Below are 26,943 nucleotides of genomic sequence, written 5' to 3' on the forward strand. Positions count from 1 at the left end.
CGCCAAAATTGCAAAATCATGTTTTCCCACCAAAAACATAAAATTATGTTTTCCCGCCAAAAACGTAAAACACGCTTTCCCGCCAAAAACCACAAAATCACGCTTTTCCGCCAATACAAGATCACGTTTTCCCGCCAAAACCGTAAAACACAACCGTAAAAACACGTTTTCCCGCCAGAACCGTAAAATTTTGTTTTCACGCAAAAAACCGCATAACATGTTTTTCAACCAAAACCGTGAAATCACATTTTTCACGCGGCTATTTAAGCTATATGCTTTAATGTTATATAAAGTCTTGTTAAATATGAATTTTTGTATGTCAAACTTTAATTTTTAATTGGACACCGCGGACCACCCATTTGGAATGATTCATTTTGGGTTTGGACGATTTGGACTTTGTGCAATTTGGATTTTAACAAATAATGTCCAATAAACTGATTTGTCCAATTGGACATGGACAGCCCAATTGACATCTCTTGAGCAATTACTGAGAACCAATTCAAAAAGATTATTGACACTCCCAACAGAGGATGCGAATTCTGCCGAGTGTGAGTATCCATCGAGAAGCGATACCTTGGATTTAGTGTCAATTACAATAGGGGGGAGTATCTTCAGACTTGAGCATCCACTGAGATCTAACCCCTGGAAATTCTTGGCATTCCACATTAAGGGGCTCTGGACTAAACTAGAGAAACTCTGGAGATTAAAAGTGTTGAGACTAGTGATGTTCCATACACAAGAGGGGAGTTTCACCAAACTTGAGCACCCAGCAAAAAATATCTTGACATTAGGAATATTCTCAACAGAGGAGGGCATCTCCACAAGATTATTGCAATACTCGATATTCAATATCAAGAGATTAGTTGCATCCCCAACTGAGAAGGGTAGTTCCACTAAACTTGTGCAATAACTGAGATCCAAACTCAAGAGATTAGTGGCAGTTGAGAGATCAGGAAGCTCCTTCATCTCTGAAGAATGACTCAAATCCACCCATTTGAGATTTTGAAGAGGCTACGCAAATAAAGACAGCATATGAGTAAAATTGAACATGCGGTTTGGTGGTGAAAACATTAACAAGAATATACTCAGACAACATGCAACCAAGCTTGAATAAAAGTTATAAAACAGATTTTATATTTCAACAGAAAACGAAAATTTAGTTGAGAAATAATTACTCACTTGAACTTCTTCCCACGGCTTATTTAGCTTGCTGTTACGCATGTTTAATTCGACGATGAACTCTGTACTAAACCTAGAAGGCAAAGATGTGGCCGGAAAGTAATCCCAATGTAGTAATTTAAGTTTTAGCGATAGGTATTTCAGATTCTGTAGAGAGTGTAATTTCCTGTCACTATTATCATCAAATCTTGAGTAGAATCTTAAAAATTGGAGATTACACATTCTTTTGAAGGTTATGTCGCTTATATAAAATTCTCCGTTGATCTCAGATAAGTCAAGATCCATGCCTACAAGGCTTCCACTTTCCTGCAAAGGGACAAAAGATGAAATAAGAGTAAAGATGGTTAGTTAAAATAATGAATTTAGTTTGCAGGGAACAAAACAACAAGGAATAATGTGAAAACTTACTGTTTCATTAGTGAGCACTTCACAGATATCTCTAGCATCAACCAGAAATTGACGTTTTCTAGGCTCATAAATAGACTGGCTACGAACAATATCTCTACCTAGTTGTACTAGCAGATTATGCATCTTTATAAATCCATACTCACGAGAGATTAGAGATCTTTCAGCTAAGATGTGAAGCCCATGACTCAAGTCCAAGAATGTCCTCCCAAGATGATCTTCTAGTGTCTGAATGCTTTTAAGATTGAAAAAGCAAGCTATATAAAGAAATAAATCTTTATCTTCATTGCATAAGGCGTTATAACTAAACCTTAAGATACTCTTGATATCGTCATGAAGCCTACTCCTTAACCTTGGTAGTGCATTGATCCACTCATGCTTGGACATTCCCCGGAAGTACCAGCCCATTACCCTTAATCCCAGTGGGAGTTTTCCAGAAAGGTTTGTAACTTCCAGCGCAAGCTCCTCAAAACCATCTTCAGGACCAAAAGCATATGTGCAGAAGATTTGAAGCGCCTCTTCATCAATTGGATAATCCACCTTGTAAACATGATCGATCCCATGTGCTTTTTAAGAGTTTTTGATCTTGCGTTGTAATGATCATTCGACTTCCTTGGCCAAACCATTCAGTTTTGTCTGCCATGGCTTTTAACTGGACTAACCGATCCACATCATCAAGAACGATAAGCACTTTCTTGTTTTTCAACCTTTCTTGTGCCACTCCCAAGTTACCTACTTTCAACTCCTTATGGCTGAATGTCTTAAGACAAAAGCTGTTCTTGTAACTGCAACATGTACTCATAATTGTCGAGGTAATTTCTAGTATAACCTCCTTTTAAACTTTCCACGAAAGCAGCATGCGTGAAGTTACTACAAAGCATTTCATATAGAGCCCTTGCTATACCTGCAATCCCAACTAAGGATTCAAAATAGTTCGATGGAACAGAATCATTCAACACGTTTGAAACGTCAACAGCAATTTTTTCAATCATCTCCGCTTCACTACACCTAAAAACAGAGTCAGATCAAGAACGCATCTATTACACTGTCATGAAGACTAAGCAGTTTCAAAAAAAAAGGTAGTGGAAACCAAGAAGGCTAACCAGTAGCGAGAATGCTCTCCAGCTATTGTAGCCACTTCCGCCAAAGCTTCTCTCCATTTGCTAGTGTCCTCCTCTGTTTTACCGTTACAAGTATTTTCAAAAACTTTCCTCAACTCTCCGGCTTGCTTCTTCACATCAGATGGATCGACTTCATAGAAAACGGGCATCACTGTTTGACCAAACGCTCTTCTTCACTCAGTAATCTCCACCAACTCGTTTAGGCACCATGTCGAAGAAGCGTAGTTCCTGGAGAGTAAGACGATCGCAACTCTCGAGCCTCTGATAGCTTCTATGAGTTTTGGACCGATAGACTTGCTCCTCTCGATGTTATTATCGATGAACGTGTCGATCCCCCTTCTGCGAACATCTGCCCCGTGGAAGCTTGGAAAGACATCATGTATCCAGTTGCGAGGCAAAGACGAAGGATAAAGAGCCATGAAAAGGATCCAACTCTCAAGTCAAGTCTTTCTTGTGTTAAATAAAAACTTCATGTATAGATGCAAAGGGAGACTTCTATGCCAATCTTTGATGTAGTACCACAAGAACAAGAAACCTTACAAGGATTTATTGAATTGATTAATAATATAGCAGAGAAAACAGTTTTAAATTTTTTAATGAAGTGGTTAAAAAGTTGACTTACATAGTTTTTCTTCCACCACCAACCCCGCAAAAAGGTTGAGGCTTGAGAGACTCCACTTCTGGGTAAGCTCACAAGGGCCCTTTAGTCTCTACTTGATCTATTACTGTAATCTTGGGCCTCTTGTCTAAGCAAGGTTGTTCAGATGAGTTAGTTGTGTAAAGAATCAATCATTAAGAAGAAGTTTGACGGGTCACTAAAAGCAAACCATTTGCAAATTGGCCTTGTGATGTTGTTTGTTTTGCTCCCCAAGAGATCTCTATATGATGTTGTCTTTTTCGTCAGCATAGCTGCCTCCATCATCCTTCAAGTTGGTATTTTCAACAGCTGATGCGCAACATTGGTGATCATCTAGAGGTTCGTTGTCGTCAGCTTCTGATTTCAGACAAATGCATTGAATGACTTGAGTTGATATATGTCAAATGGTATCAAGAAAACAAGGTTGTGAGTTCATTTATCTTAAAAAAAATTAACGTTGCCTGAAGATAAAGCCATTCGTCTTGCTCTTGGTTGGCTGTTGCGTGAACAGATAGATATTAATAACAAAGAAACAAATGGAGAAACAAAGAGAGCTTTCAACTTAACCTGTAGTTTTGGCCGGAGAGCTTCCAAAGACCCTTTTTGCTGATTACAAATGGCAAATTCAAGCTATTAGCTTCTTCTTTTATTTTTTGCTGTGCATTACTTAATTTAATTGATCTTTTGTAAATTGCACACCACATAGAAAGAGACAGTAGCAGGAAAACAAAGAGAACACACATGGCCCTTGAATGAAACATGAAGACATCTGAATCAGCTTTCTCTAATGTATCAAGGTAGATAACAGTATTAAAACTAATACTTCTATGGTGAAAACTAAAGCTACCTTAGATAGATATCAAAGGAATCTTCTTAGGCATTTTCCTACAGTTAATCCCAACAATTGCTCAGGATCATACCTATTAAACTATAATGATGGACTCAAACTGAACAATCCAAGATTGCCTCACACTCAAATGATGGCTGATTATGATTCTCCATTTCACCTGAAACCTTCTTGATATCGTTTTTGCTCAGCTGGAGTATCATCATCTAAACAACAAGTGATTCGAAATAAAGAGTCCACTGACGGAATCATATCTAAGAAATTGATGCAACTCTAAATCACACTTGGAAATTTCCATTAACAATCTCGACACACGAGCAGCCGCGCATGATCAAACAGATAAGAATTCAATAAGAACCGGAAGCAGATTTTAGTGAGACTATTTACCTGGAAATGAAAAGGTGGATGATTAACGCCGGCTAACCGTCAGGATATTCCGACGAGAACAAAGGCGATCTGGTTTTGTATTTGTAGGCCTGGGCATAAAATCCCTAACCCAAAATCCGAACCGAACCCGAACCAAAAAATCCGTCGAAATATAAAAATATCCAAACGGATCTTTGTAGGATGGTATAAAAAATATTCAAACCCGAACCCAAACAGTTAACCCGAAAAATCCAAAATTGATAGTCAATAAATATTTTGAAATATATATAAGTATTTCAATTACTAAATGAGAAAAAGACAAAAATAGCACTAAATCAAGTTTATGTTCCCAAACAAGCAATCACGGTCAAAAGTCACAAAAATAGCACTTAATGTTTTATCAAAAGTCACAAACTTAGGGTTTAGAGTTAAAGGATGGGGTTTAGGATTTAGGGTTTAGGGTTTAGGGTTTAGAGTTTAGGGTTTAGGGTTTAGATTTTAGGGTTTAGGGTTTAGGGTTTAGGGTTTAAGGTTTAGAGTTTAGGGTTTACGGTTTAGGGTTTAGGGTTTGGAGTTTAGGGTTTAGGGTTTAGAGTTTAGGGTTTAGGGTTTAGAGTTGAGAAATGAGGTTTTGGGGATAAGAATTCAAATTTTGAAAAATAAAAAAATTAAAATTTTCAAAGGATAAACTTAGAAAGGTGCTATTTTGGTCATTTTAGTTTTTGAGTGCTATTTTTGTGATATAAACTTAGAAAAGTGCTATTTTGGAGATTTGCCCTTATTAAATTCAATATTTGTGGTAATATGATATATAAAATATAAATATTAAATTTTGATAAATGTTTAAAATACATAATTAGTTATAAATAATTATTTTATAATCTGTTCATTGAAATAACAAATCTATTCTCTATAAGGCAATGAATGTTGTTGACAAATGTTTGTTTACATGTTTGATCTAATTTTTTATTGTTATTTTATTAATTTTATGTGTGATAAATTAAGAGAAAAAAACAAAAATAGCATTAAATTAAGTTTATGTTCCCAAACTAGCACTCAAGGTCAAATGTCACAAAAATAGCACTTAATGTTTTATCAAAAGTCACAAACTTAGGGTTTAGAGTTAAAGGGTGGGGTTTAGGATTTAGGGTTTAGGGTTTAGGGTTTAGAGTTTAGGATTTAGGGTTTAGGGTTTAGGGTTTAGGGTTTAGGGTTTACGGTTTAGGGTTTAGAGTTTAGGGTTTATGGTTTAGGGTTTAGGGTTTAGGGTTTAAGGTTTAGGGTTTAGGGTTTAGGGTTTAGAGTTTAGGGTTTAGGGTTTAGAGTTGAGAAATGAGGTTTTGGGGATAAGATTTTAAATTTTGAAAAATAAAAAAATTAAAATTTTCAAAGGATAAACTTACAAAGGTGTTATTTTGGTCATTTTAGTTTTTGAGTGTTATTTTTGTGATATAAACTTAGAAAGATGCTATTTTGGAGATTTGCCCGTAAATTAATATTTATTTAGTTTAGATGTTTTTCTTTATGTTTTGTTTTAAATTTTTGTTTTTTTATTTCGGTTATATCTGAACCGAACCGATATAATCCGAATGGTATTTTAAAATGCAATACAATTTTGAACCGAATCTAAAGTGTTATTATCCGAACTAGATCCGTATTAATAAAATTTTAGTATGGGATTTAGGATCATAAATCCAAAAATCCAAAAATTCAAAAAATCCGTAAACATCCATGCATTTGAGCTCCACGCACGATGTGATGACGGCGAGTCGGCGACGATGACTCAGCTTAACGCAGCAAGTGATTCTCTCTCGGGGGAAACGATTTGGGCTTTAATGGGCCTAATATTCCGATGTACATCAAGATTCCATTACTCTGGATCACGTTCCAACTGTAGCTTTCGTCGCCATTATTCTATTTAGTAGTTTTATTGATTGTGATTTGTAAAGTTGGGATACTATTCTTAATGAAGTTGTGATTTTAAATTCAAATTTTATTATTAATTTAAATTTAATACTTATGATATGAGAAGTATATCATATTCCATCTACCTTGAAAAGTAGTTTAGTCATCACATAGATTCTGTCAAAATTAATATCAATTCTCTTTATTTTTTAATATAAGATTTTTAACGTTAAAACCCCTCAACTATGTTTGTTTTGGGTAAAAACCCCCAAACTAAGTATTTAACGTAAAAGCCATCAAACTAACTTTATTTAATGAAGTAAACCCTAACAGGTCATAATTATCAATATCACCGGTAAACCTTTAGTTTACGGGTTTCTACATTAAGTAAACATAGTTGAGGGGTTTTATCATTAAAAATAAAAAAAAAATCAATTTTATAATATTATCTAAAAATTAGTACATTAAATTTTCAAAATTAGCATTTTTTTTTTTTTTTTTGTAAATATATGAGTTTGATGTGTTTTAACATCAACATTATATATGTATAAATTAAAAATGTAAAAACCGAAAAAATATAACAAAAATTATATAAAGAATTTAGACGCAGTAAGACTTTCTTCCCTAACTTCCGGATCAGACATATTCCAAGAGCATAAAATACGATGGCGGACAAGTTTGCAAGTGGTGCGAGGAGTTCTCCTTCAGCTATGTTATATGTCGATTCAATACTTTCGGTTTGGCTTTCTGAATCGCGCGGTCCAATTATTTAGTTCTCGCTTATGTTGTCAAAAAAAGTTACTAATTTTTAAATAATATTATAAAATTTTGATTTTTTTGTAAAACCCCTCAACTATGTTTACTTAATGCAGAAACCCCTAAATTAAAGATTTACCGGTAGAAATGATAATTATGACCTGCTAGGGTTTAATTCATTAAATAACGTTAGTTTGAGGGTTTTTTCATTAAATACTTAGCTGAGGTTTTTACCCAAAACAAACTTAGTCGAGGGGTTTTAACGTTAAAAATCATTTAATATATATATATATATAGTTTTAAACCAAAATTAAGATATTATTTTTAAAATATAATATATAGATTTGATAAAGTTAAACAATTATATATATATATATATATATATATATAATTTGATTGATTTTACTATATTTAAAAATGCAGAAATTATATAAAAATGTGGAAATGATTTATATTTTAAAACAAAAATACACATCTAAAGTTAGTTATAAACAAAGAGAATATTATTATATAAGAGATTTGGATCATTCTGTTTGGGGTTGATTGGAAGGAGTTGTATCTTTGTATTTTTTATGTAGAATTAAAATTGTAGATTTTTTTGTTGTGGTTGTGAATAATTTTGATATAAGATTTTGGCTTTAGGTTTGAAAAGATTTAATAACTTACATATAAATTTCTGAAGCCATGGTTCAAAATGAAAAATTCTAAAGCCAAAAGTAAGTGTTCTAGATCTATTGTTTTATACAACCAAAAATAAAGAAAAATGAAAAAAATCTAACTTTAAAAAAAAAGTTTATGCTTTAAAAATAATTTGGAATGTAAAAAGATTCTACGGCATTTTTAGAGCACTTGCCAATCGACCCCTTGATAAGCTTTGAATCTAAACAATAAGGATTAAAGATTCGAGATATTGATCTCTTCGTGATCAGCCTATGTTTGTTAGCAATCTAACAATCTTTTGTAGAAATGGTTCACTTTTAGTGCGTTCTTTCTAAAACAAGTCTTAGTGTTTTGGTTTTCTAGATCTATTGTTTTATACAACCAAAAATAAAGAAATATGAAAAAAATCTATACCTTTGAAAAATCTTTTATGCTTTAAAAATAATTTGGGGTGTAAAAAATTTCTACGGCATTTTTAGATCATTTGCTAATCAACCTCTTGATAAGTTTTGAATCTAAACAATAAGGATTAAAGATTCGAGATATTGATCTCTTCGTGATCAGCCTATGTTTATTAGCAATCTAACAACCTTTTGTAGAAATGGTTCACTTTTAGTGTGTTCTTTCTAAAACGAGTCTTGGTGTTTTGGTTTTCGTAAACGTATTTTGGTACATCAAAACCGGTCAAAGCTGAAATCAGCCAAAAGGACCCACATTTTTATGATAAGTGCCTTTCTATCCATTATGGTTTGAGTCTGCGCAGACCGAATCAAAGTGTGCGGTTTAAAGTACGTTGATGACAAGTAACATTCGTTGTCTAAAATAAACGACAAAGATAAGTACGAATCAAATGCAATGCATCTGGCGTAGGTTCATCCACACGTCATCGACTTCTGTCGTTCCAAGCTAGTCGTTCCAAGCTAACGTAATCTTAATCTCTCTTTATATCCTTTTCAATCATCAAATAATACAAAATAGTTTTTGTTTATTAGTTAGTATCATGTTTGTTGAAACTATTTTTTGAACATTATCAATAAAGTATTCATATGTAAGTTTTATTTGAATGAGAAATGGAGGTATAAAGTATGTGATTTGAGAATCTTGTATAAAATAGCAAATACATACATTAGATATTTGATCTTGAATTTGGGTTTTGATTTTTTTAGTTGGACTTCATGTTCATTAATTTAAATCAAATATATGTTGATCTTTTATATTGATAAAATATAAAAAAGAAATCCATTTTAAAGTATATTATTTAGTTTGATGGTCAAACAAAATAATTTTACTTTTTAATTTCTTGGTCAAAATGTGAAATAAATTCACATAATAATTGACAAAAATTAAAGACTCCATTAGTGCACCATGAAAGTTTCATTTTTTGTGTTGAAAAATGAAACTTGTGCTTCTCATGATTTTTCTATAAAAGGGTTTGCTAGCATTATAGAAAATACACACATTTATACAATCAAGAAACATTTCTCCCACTTTATGCTAGTATTTTTTTTTTTTTTGAGTCTGAGAGTACATCACAGAAACAGGGTCGATAGATTCTGTTTTTCGGTGATGGTAAATAGAAACAATGTTGCAGTTGTATCCTGGGAATCTTAGGACCATGAAACCGTCACACTACGGGGCGTTTAAAGATTTAAGGAAAGAGATTAACTATCTCGACTCTGCAATTCTTCTTTATTTTTATATTTCGGTATTGAAATTTTAATTTATGTTCTTATTATTCTTTATAAATATCAGTTGTGCTATGGTAGTAAAATAAAGTTCCTAAACTCTTAAATCTTTAAATATTGTTTATGCTTTTGCATTAACAATACTGATACTGATATTTGTTAAAAGTTTTGTTTTTAAGAACATGTTAAAGATTTAAGGAAAGAGATTAACTATCTCGACTCTGCAATTCTTCTTTATTTTTATATTTCGGTATTGAAATTTTAATTTATGTTCTTATTATTCTTTACAAATACCAGTTGTCCTATGGTAGGAAAATAAAGTTCCTTAGTGTTTCAAAAAAAGTTAGTATAATGTAAAAAAACTCCATGACTCCGCCTATCATACGCTGAAACAGCTTCATTTTATAATTAAACATGTTTTCATTTCACATTCAAATGGGTCTTTTTTACAATTTTCATGTACCAAATTAACTTTCCAAGATCTCTTTTCACCACTAAAACTGGAACGTCATACTAGCCTGACGATGATGGTTCAAGATCTCGTCTTGGTTAACCTGTAGATCACCAAACCATCCAGACTCGTTCATGCCGTTCGAATCAAAATGTTGAAGATCGAACGGTGTTAAAATGTGAGATATGGGTCCCATGTAATCCATTTCTAGCAAATGAGCAAGCGAACACGTTCTTGGAAGTTTTGTCGACGTCATCATCATTATCTCTTCCTCATTTCTTCTTTCAGCTTCGTTTGTAACAGCTGCTAACGTCTCATCGATTTGCACATCATCCATGGAACCCTCTTTTTCATCTAGAAGCTTCCTTGCTCCTCTCTTCTTGTAAATCCTACATAGTACCCATTCATCTAACTGCAAAAAAGAACATAACATTATTGACAAACAGTTTATAAAATGAACACATAAGTTGTTGTTGTTGTTGTTCAGTTCTCTCTCCTTACCCTCATTGAACCCTTAAGTTTGGTTGATGCTTTACGTGAATCGTGGAGACGGTACTCATGCATGATCCAGTCAGTTTTGATCCCTTTGGGAGGTCGGCCTTTGTAGAAAACGAGAGCTTTCTTGACACCCACGTTACTCGAACCACTATGAATTGCTTTGTCTGTACCGGTTGCTTTCCAATAACCCGAAACAGCAGCCCGGTTCGGTCGGACTCCGTTCGGATACTTTCGCTCTCTCGGGCTGAAGAAATACCATTCGTTTTCTCCAAACTCTGTTAAATCTGTAAGCAAGTAAGAGAGTTAACATCAAAGCCAAAGCCAGAAATCTACAACTGAGAATATAGAATAACCGGGTCGAACCGGGTAATTGCCATGGGTCGAACTTGTAGATATCTACTTCTGGGATGATGGAGACAGGGCATGGCTTGGACATGGTCTGGTTTCGGAGATAGTGAACGATGAGCTCTTCATCGGTAGGATGAAATCTGAATCCTGGAGGGAGTGTAGTAGAATTGGAGTTTATTTCCATGATCTTAGGACAACTAGAAGAATCTAATGAAACAGGAAGTGTGTTTTTCTTTTTGTGTTTGATGTTTTCAAGGTTTATGAAATGTTAGAAAGGCGAGAAGGTTGGGTTTATATGCTTGAGCTTTATGTCGTTTAGTGTGCGTCACTTCTTTCTTATTGGTAGGTACATTGCCATTTAAATATAACTAATCTTTTCCTAGGAATGTCCTATCCATTATCTCTAGTCGCCTATTGCTTTTCTTCCATATAATATTGGGATTATATAAAAAAATTGAAATGGGCATCGAGAGCAGTCACGGTTAAACAGCTTAAAAAGGAATTTGAGTTAAATAATGTTTTGTTTCATGATAATCATGTGATCTACAAATTAAATTAAAGAATAAGTTGACCCTAAATAATTATGTTATATGGTAATAAATCCAGTATTTACTTATATGGAACATTTATTGTAAAGGGTCTTCTTCATAGAAAAGAGAGATATGAGTTATGACTTGTTTGGTTGCATTGAGTCTGCTTGACCACTGACTTGTGTGGTTGCATTGTATGGGCTCTACTATTAGTATTTAGGCGAATCTCCACTTCAAGCAGAAGTATATTCCTTTGTTCTATTTCTCCAAATATTCGTTCTTCATTCATCTTCATATTGCACTGCATGCATACTACATACATACTTTAGTATTTATTTTTACTTTCGTTTCTTGTAAATTATTTTGATTCCCTCTAGTTCTGCAAAAATTTAATTAATATACTTTTTGTTTGAAAAAAAATCAAGATCTAAGTCATATTTTAAAACTATCATTTTATTGAATTTATATCTAAAAGTAGATGGGTTCACTACAAGAAAACACAAGTTTAGCGAGGAAACTTAACGAAAAAAACTAATCCTCGTAAATTTACGTCGATTTTACGAGAAACTTACGAGGAAATATAAAATTAATGTTATTTCCTCATAAAATAACGACGAAATCATTTCGTCGTAAAGTCGATGTAATGTCACGTGGCTTTTACGAAAAAATACGCTTTCGGTCGCCTTCTTCTAGTGCACCATCGGTTCCTCATGTGCCTCCTATGATGGCTCATCCGACGATGCCTCTTCCTGTGCCTCCTCCGATGGCTCCTCCGATGCCCGCCGAGATTCATCCCGATTTGATGGTGCCTCCGAGTGCTCCTTACTCGCAGTACACTGTCGAGGACCTTCTCGGTCAGCCAGACAGAGAAGGTTTACCAGTTATAGACCCCGACAGACCGGACGGAACTTTGTGGTATGTTACATCAATTTTTTTTTTAATTCTTTTAAAATTCTTTTATAACATTAATAAATAATTTATACTTTAAATTTGTTTTTTCGAGTTTGGGGTTGACGGATGTCTTGCATCGGACGTAACCGACACGATCAAAGGTTACTTCTCCATGCCACATCCGAACTGGAAAAAGACGCCGATCTACGTCAGAAAGACGTGATTCAAAATTTACGCTGTAAGTTACTATTAATTAATTACATATACTTTAATTTTTTCATGATTTATAGATATATATATATATATATATTTTAAACTAATTATTAATTTAATTTTTTTTACAGCAAAAATATCATTGGTCCATGGGGGTCAATGAGAGGGTGAGGAAAGCGTTTTACGCGAAGGCGAAAGTTTGCTTGTTGGACACGGTCTCCAACTGGAAGGATGACTGGATCGTGAAGGGATATGAGCGTGGTAAACCCGCTGAGCTCACCACGGATGTGTGGGATGGCCTCATCCGTTATTTACGGGATCCTGACGCCATTAGAATCGCCCAGTCTTGCTCTGCCTCCCGTAACACGGTAGATGAGCACGGCCACTGGCCGATGCTTCACTCTACGGGCCAAAAATCCCACGCCGGTGTCCGTTTGGAAATGGTAATTAAATATTTTATTTAATTATTTTTTAAATATATATATATATATATATATATATATATATATATGTTCTAACTTTCTTAAATGTTTTTTCGGCCAAAGAGACGGGACAACTCCCGTCTCTTTTGCAACTTTATGAGAGGACCCACAAGAACAAGGCGGGCCAATTTCTAGATGGCAAGTCCGAGCAAATCGTCAACGACTTGGTTGCTCGGGTTGACGACTGCTAGACCCAGCTGACCCAGCAGTCCACCGACGGATTACCCGTCACCTTATCCACACTTGAAGTGGATAGGATTTACGAGGAGGTAAATTTTTTTATTATTCATTTAATTTAACGTTAAATTTTTACTAACAATATTTATTTTTTGTTTTTAAGGTTGTCCCTAAGAAAAAGGGACGTGCGTTGGGGATTGGTACCGTCAACGATGTTCCGAGAGCGACATCATCTTATGGTCAGAGACGAGATGAGGAAGTCACTAAGCTGCGTAACGAGTTGGCCTCGACAAAAGCTGTGTTAACAGCTCGTATGGGTGGAGTCGAGGGCTTCTTGGACGTTATAGCGGCTACAAATCCGGAATGGGAGTCCATGTTGAGGAACATGCGACAACAACATCTCATTCCAGGCGAGTCATCCGGCACACATAACGAGGCGGATGTTGCGAGGAGGAGTGAGAAATTCTACCAGGCGATGAACGACCCTTAGTTCTTTTTTTTTCCGGTTGTTGTATTATAAATTCAAAACTTATTTATATATAAAATATTTTCGTATTGATTTTTATTTTAAATTATAATTTTATTAATAAATTAAATAATTTTAATTATTTTTTAATTATATTTTTAAATTCTGTAAAATAAAAAAAATGAAGTAAATTCGTAGCTAAATTACGACTTATTTACGTGGAAAGTTTATGAGAAAATGACGAGGAAGGTTAAACGAGTATTTTACGAGGAAATACTTTCGAGATATTTACGTGTATTTTACGAGGAAATACTTTCGAGATATTTACGTGTAATTTACGAGGAACACCTTTTGAGGTATTTACGAGGAAATATAGCGACCTCCTTACGTGGAATGATTACATGGTATTTACGACGAAATGATGTACTTCGTCTTTACGACGAAATGTTTTCCTCGCTAAGTTACGACGAATTGGCGAGGAAATATGCGTTACGACGAACGAGTAACGACGAAACGTGTTTCCTCGCTAATTTTTTGTAAAACCTCTTTTACGACGAACTCACGAGGAATACCGCCGTCGTTAATCTCATGTTTTCTCGTAGTGGTTATCCTTTTTGTTGTTGATTAAAAAGTATAAGCGTTAACATATCTTATCCCGTTCAAACTTGTATAATGTGACTGCTGAAAAACAAGTGATTTAAAAAAAAATCTAGATAATTAATTATAATTAAATATTATTTATTTTTCAGGAACAAAACTGATAATTATATGAATCCAATTCCAAAGATGAAGTACTAGAGAATTTGTTAGACAACAAAAAGAAAGAACAAAAGAGTGTGACCTTTCTTTCATATTTTGGAAAATAAGCGTGGCACAGAATAAGGCTTGGAGGTCCACTTTGTCTGTCCTTGATGACGTGTCGTTCAAAGTCATTCAGGATATGGATTGTGGAGGCCATATACACCCACGCGCCACGGTGGATTTATGATAAAAACATTAACTAGATGTCACTAATTACTCTCTGCTCTTATCTAATAGTGTTATTACCACTCCTTAATTGGACGATTAAATATTTGTTTATTACATTTGTCAAGAACTACAGACGCTGGGTTCAGATTGAACACACGTTTCCTGAATCTGATTATTTGATTACTTAAAGATGGTAATGAACATTCCAGCCTAAAGTAAGAAAGAAGGGGGGAAATCAAAATTATGACGATGATTACCAAGATCGTGTTATAACTAATTGGAGTAGTGAAAATCATGTTATGAGTTCTAAACAAAATAACAAGAGACGATGCTTTTTAGGCTGAAGACACAAATCACACAACTTCAAAATATAAAGACATATATATGTTATGAATCATAACTTATGATGATGAGGATAATATAGTCTGACGAGGCCAAGAAAAATATTCACGTAGTGGAGAATTTATACAAATCTTCCTCGTCGCTGTCTGTAGCTCATTCTTTGTTCTTGGATTCTCTCCTGACTTCAATGCTTATGGAGCCATCTTTGTTGATTTAGGGTTCTCGTTAGTGTTTGCGAACGTTATTATTATATGCAACACAACGATTGTTATCTCGATTCTTGAAGATGTTTCGGGTCCACGAGCGTTTGTGAGAGCAAATGATCTGATCAAAGGGCAGACTCAGGTTGGTTTGTTGATATTTCTAGGGTCAACGATTGGGTTGACGTTTGTGGTGGGCTTGTTTGAGCATAGACTAAAGATTTTGAGTTATGGAGATGGGGCTTCTAGGGTATGGGAAGGTCCACTTCTTGTGGTGATGTATTCATTTGTGGTGTTTGTTGATAGAATGATGAATGCTGTCTTCTATTTTAGCTGCATATCTTATAGTATGGAGGCCGTGGAACTCGGCCCATTATGGAAACTGTGTCTCAAGATTTGTCTCTTCTCTAAGAATGTCCTTTTTTTTTGGTAAAAATGTTAAAGTATTATTACCAGACTTTTTCATTTTTGACAGAGTTTACAGAGATAACAAAAAACAGATTTGCAAAATTTAAACTAAATAAAAGAACCTACTAAGAAAATGAGTAAATGAAGGAACAAGAAATAGGACTTAGAACTAGACACCACCAGAGCAATGATGGACCAGAGGCAGAGGAATGAGCGAAGTGAGGAATCAGTTGCGCGAGCTACCGTAGAGAAAAGCGCCCTCAAACCTTGAAACACACGGCTCCTGCAGCTTCTCTAAGAATGTCTTTTAGTTTCGTTTTAAGTTTTGTTAAAAATACGATCTCTTTGGCTGCCCATTCTTGGGAGATGTTAACATATTAATCATATTTGATTCGCTCAGGCTCAAAATTATAGCTTTGATGTTGTATCCATGTAAAGGGACTGAAGTTTGATTGTCCTCCTAAAGAGTCATAAGAATAACGTAATTTTTTGCAGATGTATGTACCTCTTCTAATAGTTATATGTAATCATAACACATTTTGGGTCATACAAGTGGGGAGAGAGAGAGAGAGAGAGAGAGAGAGAGAGAGAGAGAGAGATTCAAGCCATTACAAGGGAATTTATCATAATCTTTGTACACAAATTGCTGCGTATATTAGATGATTGAGAATTAAAGCAACGATCCATTTGTTCCTCTTCATTCTTCTTGACATGGCCGTCAACACCACCTTGCTCTTGTCAGTGGTCTCATCCAAGTTAGGCTCATACACATGGATTCAGTAAATAGTCTTGACCTCTATAGTTTATAGTACTATAGTGGGTATATCTGAGCGATTCAAGAATGTATATGGAACTAACTCTCGGTGTGTTTTGCGGCTCCTTAAGTGTTAACAAAGAGAGACAAGGAAGATCAAAACGATCCAAGAATGGCTCAGTTTTGCAATAACTTGGTCAGTGTATACCAAGATATCTAGCCCCATTAGTCCTCTTTTCTCTTCGACTTCAACTGAGGTTTGATTTCTTCTAAACAAGCTTTTATTTGTACACACATGTGCGCATATATACTTCACTTAGCACCTCAAAACATTAGAGACATATAGAAACTCGATATCAATTTATTTGTATTATTAGTCCTTTACCGAACCGGTCATGAGATGACGTGGTTACGATATCATAAACGAGCTGTATATTCTTCTGTTCAGCATTAAAGGGGGGGGGGGGGGGGGGGGGGGGGATAACAGGACTAACATTACACTCTGTTTCTAAACCTAGTAATCACGACGTAAAACAAGCAATAATTATGCTTTCACTTTATACAAAACGATGATTACTTGTGTCCTAATCATGTCTCTTAGCAGGTTAATACTAAAACTAAAACAGGAGTGGTAATTTGTTTTCTTTGGCAAACATAATTTGGATGGGAATTGACACAAGGGTTAAACCCTAAATAATTTTATCCTATCTGAGAAATATAAAACATATATAAAGAAAATAGTTGCAAAGATAATTTGTTTTCATAGAAATAGGTCTCCAGAGATTATCTGATTATGTAACGTTACACCATCTTTATCGGCTCTTGTCCAAATCAAATATTGGTAAATGGAATGACGGGTCATCTGATATTGGTTAGAGCGATTGGACCTTGATCTTTGAGTATTAATATTAATTTTAATTTTGGTAATTAGTTCTATTTTTTTTGTCCTGAACTGTACCAGAGGAGGCGTCTAACAGTGGAATTATGATTTTCGATAAAAACACCAAAGAAAATAGAAGAACAACATTTGTAATTTTAAATTGAGTGATATAATAGTTTTTTTTTTTGGTAAAAAAGTGATATAATAGTTGAGTATTTTTAAATGATTAGTTATAGGTTTAGGGTCACGTTAAACATATTTTCCCGTCGACATCACAACATTCCCATGATTCTATTTTATTTATTAAAAAATAAAATTTAGGTGCAGTTATTTTGACTGGTAAACTTGTTTAGAGTAAAACAGTTCACACTATTATAATCAGCATCGTATTTTTCATCAAGTGTTTTAGTTATATTAGCAACAAATCTTCATATAAAAAAGTGAAAATATACCGCAGATAAAATAAATTTATATAATTTTTACTTTTTATTCTATTTTTAGTTTCTTTAGTTTAGCAAACAACCCCGAATAAATAAATCATCGGATTAACGGCCTTGATTACAAAATAGTTTATTTTATTTCTTAGTCACTTACCAGATAGTTTTATACAAAAGTTAAAGCCAAAACTATATAATAATAATTAATTAATTGATTAGAGGTAGCTATTTGGATTAGAAGTGGAGCAAATTTAGGCCAAAACAATGGATTTGTAGGGAACTTTTAGCTTTGACCAAATCTCTTTGGTCCCAGTCATAATCTTTAGTGTTCCATTACACAAAAGAAACTCTTTGAATCTGACCATATGTACTAAAAAGTTTCCATCTAAAATCCATCGAGTCTCTATTTTTCTTAAAGCGTTACTTCATTATTACGGCACCAACAAGAATTGATACAGATATCATTCAAAACATAAATATCGATATTGAAATGATGTTTTAATACCACTGTTTATCGTTAGCTCTTTGAAGATAAATAATTATTCAAGGAGATAAAATTAGTGGGACCTATATAATTGTGGGATGGGTTTTGGTCACCATCAAAATGAAAAAAAGCCAAAGGCACTTGAAACTAGTTGCTTTCATGTAATAATACTATTGCATAGTTGTGAAAATAAAATATGAATAGTAAGATTCATTAATCTAACTTCTGATAGTGTTTCCATTTCTTTTTTCCTTAAAAGATGGTCGATTAATTTTTGTTGCGACAGTGTGTTTTATGTTATCTGGCTATAATTTTGCATGGACCTCGAAAAACATGTAAATTGTTTTTATATAAAAACATTTTCGGAAAATATGTGTATTGTGTATTGGTGAAAGAGTCCAAAGTGTCTATTATTAATGAAGTACTGTACCAAGAAAATAGTACCAAGAATAAATAATTAAATAGAATGGTCCCCATAACTCGATTTTAATGAGTGTATTATTGGTCAATTTTCGTAGCAAAAAAACATGTGTGCAACTTTGGGTTTACGAAACTATAGGCCTATCTAATCATTTACCCGTTAGAAAACCATATACACTTTCTAATATAATCGGTAGATTTACACCAAACAACTCTTTTTTTCACCTGAAAGAAGAGTAAAGAATTGGATTACGATTACAACCTTTGACTCGAACAAAATTTCTCAAATCAACTTACTCCTAACCCCTCTTTGGGAACGCGGTAGGCGCTACTCGGGCGGTCGGGTTGGACCTAGCGCCTAAAGAGAAAATCGGAGATTAATCGGAAATTACGCGGAGCAGAATTTTTAGATGGTTTACTATGTTATAAAACATGTTAATCTTTAATTGTGTATAACATTAATACATTTTCATGTTTAAGATTGTATAAACACACACAAATAGAATATATAAACTTAATATAATGTAACTTTCATCAAAATTATGAATATAAATGATATTTATAAAATTTTAGATCAAATAAATAAATAAAAATATTATTAAAAAAAAAAAATAGATTAGGTGGTCAATTAGGCGGTCTAGGCGGAAAAAATCGGATATCCAATTTTTAAAACCGATTTGGCATAAATCGAGGCGGAAGAGTGACGCGTAGCACCTAAGCGGCTAGGCGGCCGATTTTTAGAACAGGGCTCCTAACTAGTTTTGGTTGATTCATATCCTGGCACGTTCCATTAGCTCGGATTCAAAATCCTCGAAAATCTAAAGCCGTTTTCAGCAATCAACGAGAATCATAAGGAGGAGAAATTCAACCGTTCTCAAAATTTCTCAAATCAACCAAACAACTTTTGTTTATTTTTTCTTTTCAAATTCGTTACATATAAATTATGTTTTTGAGTGAGAGTGATTATACAGTATACTATACCTCAATCAATAACTCTGACCTGTGTGTATACAAAATCGTTATCAAAACTGTTCTATTACTACCAAAACTACTTCGTTTTTTTTTGTCATACAATTCAAACACATACTAGTATGTTTATAGATTTAGTTAAGATTTTAGTTGCAACCAAAATTTCCTTACTTAAAAAAAAGACTTTTCTGCTGGCTCTTTTCATAAATTTTTTTGTTTAAGAACAATTTGAGCGTATTTCTGACATCATAAATAGAAACATTTTTTAATGAGACAGGGCAGAAAAAGATAACAGAGGAAGACACTTTGACCTTTCCCTGAACAAAAACCAGACAAACCCTTTCTGTCTATCTGATATAATAAACCACACTCTTCTTCTTACCTTCTCTTCCCTCTATCTCTCTCTCTTTTGCTTTTCCTCAAAGGTCTTTCTCTCTCTCTCTCTCTCTCTCTTCAGTATTCTTCATCGATGGAAGAAAAAACCAAGAATCATCACACTAACAAACACATCCGCAACTCCAAATCAAGAACTCCTCTTCTCCACAAGCCTCCTCCTCCTTTTCACCATGTTCACACAAACCCTCTTCTTTTTCCTTCCTCTTCTCCCCACCAAAGTCTCAATCTTCTATCAAGCAGTATCCACTCTAGCTACTACTACTACTACTGCTCCTACTCTCAGTTCCACAACACTCTTCCTCCTCCTCCTCCTCCTCCTCCTCTCTCTTTTCATCCTTCTCCTCCATTACTTCCTCTTCCTCCTCCTGAGCAAAGATTCTTCAACTCAATCTCCAAACCGCTCTCTCTTCCTCCAGGTGACCACACCATCATTCTCTCTTTTTAGCTACTTTCTTGCATGTTTGTAGGTTCTTTTGTCTGAAGGGTTTTCTCCAAGAACTATGTTCTCCAGATTATTACTATTATTTTATATTTTCTTATTGGACGAGGTTTTCAAGGCTAACTCCGTTTCCCCACACTATTGCTTAAATGTCAATATGGTCCTCCTCCTCCTCTCTTTTGTACTACAATAATAATACTCACTTTTTTCTTGAATGTTCTTTTGTGTGTTAATGTCTGAAAACTTTTACATAGAAAGAAACACTCTGTCTGCTTAAATACTGTACTAATTTAGTTGCATTTTTTTTTTCTTCTGAAAAACGAAAATTAAAGTCTTATTTGACTTTGACTCACCTTCTTCACCATCTCTGTAATAACACAGTTGTGGAGAGAAAGCAGAAGAAGCAAGTTTTTGAACATAAAAACAACAGTAGAAACATCAAAGTGATCAGTGGGTCCACAGAAGCAGCATTAGTGGTTGCTAAAAGACCCGACTCTGGTGGTCAAGAAGGCTCTGTCATCTACCTTCTGGCCAACCATTTTCTTGTCAAGTTTGATCCTTCACAGAAGATTTACCATTACAACGTTGACATCACTCCACACCCTTCAAAAGAAATCGCTCGGCTGATCAAACAGAAGCTCGTGGAGACAGAAGGGGAAGATAGCTTCTCAGGTTCTGTTCCAGCTTTTGATGGTAGGCAAAACATTTACAGCCCTGTGGAGTTTCAAGAAGATAAGCTCGAGTTCTTTGTTAACATCCCTATCCAACCCTGCAAGACTTTGTTGAAGTGTGGTGGTGACTTGCGTGAGAAGCAACCTCAGAAGAAGACTGATAAACTGTTTAGGGTTAGCATGAGGCTTGTGTCCAAGTTTGATGGAAAGAAACAGAGTGAAAGGTGGACTCCTCTGCCTCAAGAGTACATTCATGCTCTTGATGTGATCTTGAGAGAGAATCCAACTGAGAAATGTACATCTATTGGAAGATCTTTTTACTCAAGCTCCATGGGTGGATCCAAGGAGATTGGAGGAGGATCCGTTGGACTCAGAGGGTTTTTCCAGAGCCTTAGACAGACTCAGCAAGGTTTAGCCCTAAACATAGACCTCTCAATAGCAGCATTCCATGAAAGCATTGGGGTAATAGCTTACTTGCAGAAGAAGCTAGAGTTTCTCAAGGATCTCTCTAGGAACAAAGGCAGAGAGCTTAGCTTGGAAGAAAGGAGAGAAGTGGAGAAAGCTCTTAAGAACATAAGAGTCTTTGTTTGCCATAGGGAAACTGTTCAAAGGTACCGTGTTTTCGGGTTAACAGAGGAGATCACCGAGAGCTTATGGTTTCAGGATAGAGATGGGAAGCAGTTAAGGGTTATGAGTTACTTCAAAGATCATTATGGTTATGAGATTCAGTACAAGAGCTTGCCGTGTCTTCAGATTAGTAGGACAAGACCTTGTTACCTTCCTATGGAGCTGTGTGTGATATGTGAAGGACAAAAGTTTCTTGGGAAGCTTTCAGATGATCAAACTGCAAAGATTATGCAAATGGGTTGTCAAAGACCTAATGAAAGGAAAGATACTATTGATAAAGTCATGTCAGGACCGGTCGGTCCATCAAGGTACACTCAATTAATTGTTCTTTGTGCCCTAAAACATCAGTTAGGGTTTAATCTTTTTGCTTCTTTTGTTTTAACAGTGGGAACCAAACGAGAGAGTTCAACTTGGAGGTCACTAGAGAGATGACATTGCTGAAAGGAAGAGTCCTTCAGCCTCCAAAGCTGAAACTTGACAGGCCAAGGAGCCTTGTAGTTAAAGGAACTCGATGGGCTTTGATGAGTATTGGAGGCAGCTCAGATCAGAAATCTACCGTTCCAAAGTTCATACACGAGCTTACTCAAAAATGTGAGCACTTGGGAGTCTTCCTAAGCAAGAACACAATGAGCACAACCTTCTTTGAACCGTCACACATACTCAACAACGTTTCTCTTCTCGAGTTGAAGCTGAAGGAGATTCAAAGAGCAGCATCAAGCAATCTCCAGCTGCTAATCTGTGTAATGGAGAGGAAACACAAAGGGTATGGAGATTTAAAAAGGATAGCAGAGACAAAGATAGGAGTTGTGACACAGTGCTGCTTATACCCTAACATCACTAAGCTTAACTCTCAGTTTGTTTCAAACTTGGCTCTCAAGATAAACGCCAAGATCGGTGGAACCATGTCCGAGCTTTACAACTCAATACCTTCTCACATCCCTAGATTGTTTAGGCTCGACGAGCCGGTGATCTTCATGGGAGCTGATGTAACGCATCCTCATCCGTTTGATGATTGCAGCCCTTCTGTTGCAGCTGTGGTCGGGAGCATAAACTGGCCTGAAGCTAACCGGTACGTCTCGAGAATGAGGTCTCAGACTCATAGGCAAGAGATCATTCAGGATCTTGACGTGATGGTCAAGGAACTTCTTGAAGATTTTCACAAAGCCCTAAAGAAGCTTCCGAATCGGATCATATTTTTCAGAGACGGTGTGAGCGAGACACAGTTCAAGAAAGTCCTCCAAGAAGAGCTTCAATCCATCAAAGCCGCTTGTTCTAACTTTGACCATTACAACCCGACCATCACTTTCGCCGTGGTCCAGAAGAGACACCACACGAGGCTGTTCCGGCGCGATCCTGTCTGCCGCCACGAGAACATCCCTCCGGGAACGGTGGTTGATACGGTGATAACTCATCCGAAAGAGTTTGATTTCTATCTTTGTAGCCACTTGGGAGTGAAGGGCACGAGCAGGCCAACGCATTACCACATCCTTTGGGACGAAAACGAGTTTACTTCGGATGAGTTACAGAGACTTGTGTATAACTTGTGTTACACTTTCGTGAGGTGCACGAAACCTGTTTCTATCGTGCCACCGGCTTATTACGCTCACCTTGCGGCGTACAGAGGAAGGCTATACATCGAGAGATCATCTGAAACTAATGGAGGGTCCATGAATCCATCTTGTGTCTCTCGAGTGGGTCCTCCCAGGACGATTCCATTGCCTAAATTAAGTGATAATGTTAAGAATCTCATGTTTTACTGTTGATTTATTATAAAAAGCTATCGGTTACGTTTCAGTTCGTCACATGTTACCAATTATTGAACTTCAAAAAGCACAAACAGTGAGTTCTACTTTTTTTACGTAACTCGTTCCTAAAAAGAACAAAATAATTTTAAAGTTCTTTTTGCTATTTTGTTTTGTTTGCATGCTTCGTGACGTTGATCATTTAAGGGAGAATTTGCTCAGTAGCGATAAGGGAGAATTTGTTCAGTAGCCAAATTTCGAATGAAAATTAAAAAAATAGCATTGATTTTGACATTATTAAATAACTAGGTTTTATCTCATTTTTTCCGGTTATATCCTATTCATTAGCAAGTTTCCGGTGAAAAAAAAGAGAGTGCATGCGTTGTCACTTGGTGTTATAGATAAGAGTAAAACACCATTATTTTCACCTCAACTAAATCAGCTAAAATAAATAAAAAATTAATAAAAAGTGTATTGCATACCACTCAAGTAGTATATGAATCTAACTTCTATATACTAAACTTTATCCTAACCCCACCCCAACCCCTAAATACTAAATACTAAATCTAAAACCCTAATCAATAAACCCTAAACCCAAATATAAACCATAAACTCAAATATAAACTCTAAACCCTAATCACTAAACCATAAACCCACATATAAACCATAAACCCAAATAGAATGGAACAAAATAAATAGCATAATATATATTGATGAAATTATGAACCCTAAACCCTAAACCCTAATATAAGCCATCAACCCAAATATAAACTCTAAACTCTAATCACTAAACTATAAACCCACGTATAAACCCTAAACTCAAATAGAATGGAACAAAATAAATAGCATAGTATATTTTGATGACATTATGAAATGTCTTTGATTCCATAGAATAAGTTAATGCTGGCCCCAACTATAACCACTCACTTTCTAAATACTAGCTAAAACCTAAATCCTAATCACTAAACTCTAAATCCATATACCCTAAACCCAAATATTAACTTAAGAAAATTACAAACTATATTTTTAAACAAAATAGAAAACTCTTTAGTAATTGTCAAGTGGAATGGAACATGCTAAAATAGTATTGTCAAATAGAATGGAACATAATAAAATTGTCAAATAGAATGGAACAATATTGCAACCGTGACTTACAGTAGTTAAAATTATTTTTCGCAAAACGTACATGGAAAGTCGGCAAGAGTTCGGTCATATTGGCACCGCGCCTAGAATTGCTCGTCGCATATGTAGATTTTCGAATCTCCAATGCTTCTCGTCCATCACTGCTAAAGCCTTTGCAAAAATAGACTACTTCTTCTCAAATCTATTATGGATTTACCAAATAAAAAAATAATTTACAAAAGGTAAGTGAGCGTTGGAGAGCCACAAATTACTTTTGTTGTTAATAATTAATAATAGAAACTGTTTTTGTTTGCAGATTTTGCCGGTAGGATAGAAAGACAAAATGACAATATTATATAAAAGCCACACCATGTATAAGTGTATTAGGAAAAATGACCATCTAGCTAATTAGTGTTTCTTCATAGCTATACAGTCCAATTTCCAATCATTTAAGTTTCTACAATCACAACCAAAAAAAACTTTATGAATGTCAGCTTTTGTTTTTTTGGAACGTTTCAATAATATCGAAATGGGAAAATATCATCAACACCAAGACTTCAATCATATTAATTTAATCACATTTAATATCAAATCAAGACCAAAAATTCAACCAAGCACTCGGAAAACTATAAGAATTGCAATCTGTAGGGACTCAAGACCAAATTATTGTCTTTTTCATTTAAGTTCAAAGTGTCATGATTCAATAGAAACAATTATTTTTTTTGGAATTAAAATTGAAAATACCAAAATTAAATGCTCTGAAATAAATAAAGCTTTGGGAGTTTGGAAAGGTGAGAGTCCCAAAAAGAAAAAGAGAAAAAGAGAAAGGACAAAAGAGTAAGAGGTGAAAATGAATAGGTTGCAAGTTGGATGAAAGTGAAGTTAATGAATGGGCAGAGAGTAGCAGCAGCAGAAGAAGCTATAACAAAAAAAGGATAATATTAATTTTCGAAACAGTAACAGCAGAAAGGACCAAAGACAGAACACATGATTTTTATAACAATGAAAAAATTGAAGAGTGTGAAAAAATTGAAGAGTGTAATTTAACAAAAATTATTTAAATTCTATAATTTATCTAAAATCATGTAAAAGTTCATTAAAATCAAATTACTTTTTTTTTTTGCTTAAAATATCAAAATAACTTCAAACCCCCATATTGAGTATACCCCCTGAAAGATTTATCATTTGAAAAATTCATATCCTTCTCTATTATCAAATAATGAAAAATTCTTAATCACTAGACAGTCTAGACTACACGAACTATTCTTAAATTTTACTTTCTGAGATTCATGAATACCAGTAAATACGAATGAAAAAATGGAGCCAACATAATAGAGAGTTAGTTTCTATGGCCAGAGAAACAGAATCATTGCATGTCGTCTGTATATAAAATATCTCATCAACCTACATGATCCAATCCCATAATTGTCGACTTCACACTATGATCCAATAGTTCACATTTGACATTACTGTTTCCTAAAAATTCAGGTGCTACATTTATGCATCTAGCTAGGTTCACACTCAAACCTAGGTTCACACTCAAACCTATTAGTCCATTCTAGACTATCCTGTTTTTAAGTTTCAGGCTCTATGAAATATAAACGTTGATCTGCTGGGTTCATAGTGTTGGTTCGATGGGTCATTGGGCCAATATGCTGCAGATTATACCCTTTTTCACTTCTAGACCCGCCATGCTTAGGGCCGACACTAATTTCAAGTTTTTTTTCTCATATGTTATTTCGTGTTGATTGATATCTTGCATATTTGCATTGTTTTAAGTCCCAATTTCACACATAATGATCATATAGATTAGGAATTTATCATCTTTAGAATCCATATTGCATTCATATGTCCTAATCAGGTAGTGGAGTGTCCTATGGAGTAATTGGAAGTGTTTAGAAGCACTATGGCTCAAGAAGAAACGGAAAATGATGTTAGTTCGAGTTCAAGCGAGCACAACTCGGGTTGAGCCAACGTGGGTTCTCTTACCCGCGTCAAGGCGTCGAGAAGAACAGAATGAAGAACTCCAACGCGGCTTGGATGACGCGGGGTCGAGTACCCGCTCGCACAAGCTAGAGGAATCATCGAAATCCAGCGCGGGGAGGATGACGCGAGCTGGTGTCGATCGTCTCAACCCGCGTCACGAAGAGAAGGGACCGAGGAGTCACGCGGGACGGAGCCACGCAGGATCGACTACCCGTGCGCATGACGAGAGAGTAGCCTCGACAGTCTGACGCGGGACGAAGGCCGCGGGTTCCATTACCCGCGCGCATGACGGAAAAGATCGACAACGGTCTGACGCGGGACGAAGGCCGCGGGTTCCATTACCCGCGCGCATGACGGAGAAGATCGACGACCATCCGACGCCGGTGGTGTGACGCGGGGTATGCCCAGTCGCTCCAACCCGAGTCGATATTTATCCTAAGTCGAATTTTAATGTTTTTAAGGGCTTTTAAGACTTTTTAA

The 26,943-nt window shown here is 35.3% G+C and overlaps 2 protein-coding genes and 1 pseudogene across 2 annotated transcripts; 1 reads left to right on the plus strand and 2 right to left on the minus strand.

The window, feature by feature from the left end:
* Nucleotides 1-309: 309 nt before the first annotated feature.
* On the minus strand, nucleotides 310-4,733 carry LOC106398837 (annotated as a pseudogene).
* Nucleotides 4,734-9,943: 5,210 nt separating this feature from the next.
* On the minus strand, nucleotides 9,944-11,185 carry LOC106397396 (NAC transcription factor 29-like). Its single transcript, XM_013837981.3, has 3 exons — nucleotides 10,874-11,185; nucleotides 10,514-10,794; nucleotides 9,944-10,424 (listed from the first exon to the last, which is right to left on the minus strand). The coding sequence occupies exons 1-3, from the start codon at nucleotides 11,040-11,042 to the stop codon at nucleotides 10,056-10,058; spliced, it is 819 nt and encodes a 272-aa protein (XP_013693435.1). The 5' UTR covers nucleotides 11,043-11,185; the 3' UTR covers nucleotides 9,944-10,055.
* Nucleotides 11,186-19,793: 8,608 nt separating this feature from the next.
* LOC106397115 (protein argonaute 7) lies at nucleotides 19,794-23,471 on the plus strand. The gene is made up of 3 exons (XM_013837671.3): nucleotides 19,794-20,292; nucleotides 20,697-21,921; nucleotides 21,999-23,471. Exons 1-3 carry the CDS (start codon nucleotides 19,950-19,952, stop codon nucleotides 23,374-23,376), a joined length of 2,946 nt encoding a protein of 981 aa, XP_013693125.1. The 5' UTR covers nucleotides 19,794-19,949; the 3' UTR covers nucleotides 23,377-23,471.
* Nucleotides 23,472-26,943: the final 3,472 nt, after the last annotated feature.

This window comes from Brassica napus, chromosome C6 (assembly GCF_020379485.1).
Source record: "Brassica napus cultivar Da-Ae chromosome C6, Da-Ae, whole genome shotgun sequence".
Taxonomy (NCBI): Eukaryota; Viridiplantae; Streptophyta; class Magnoliopsida; order Brassicales; family Brassicaceae; genus Brassica; species Brassica napus.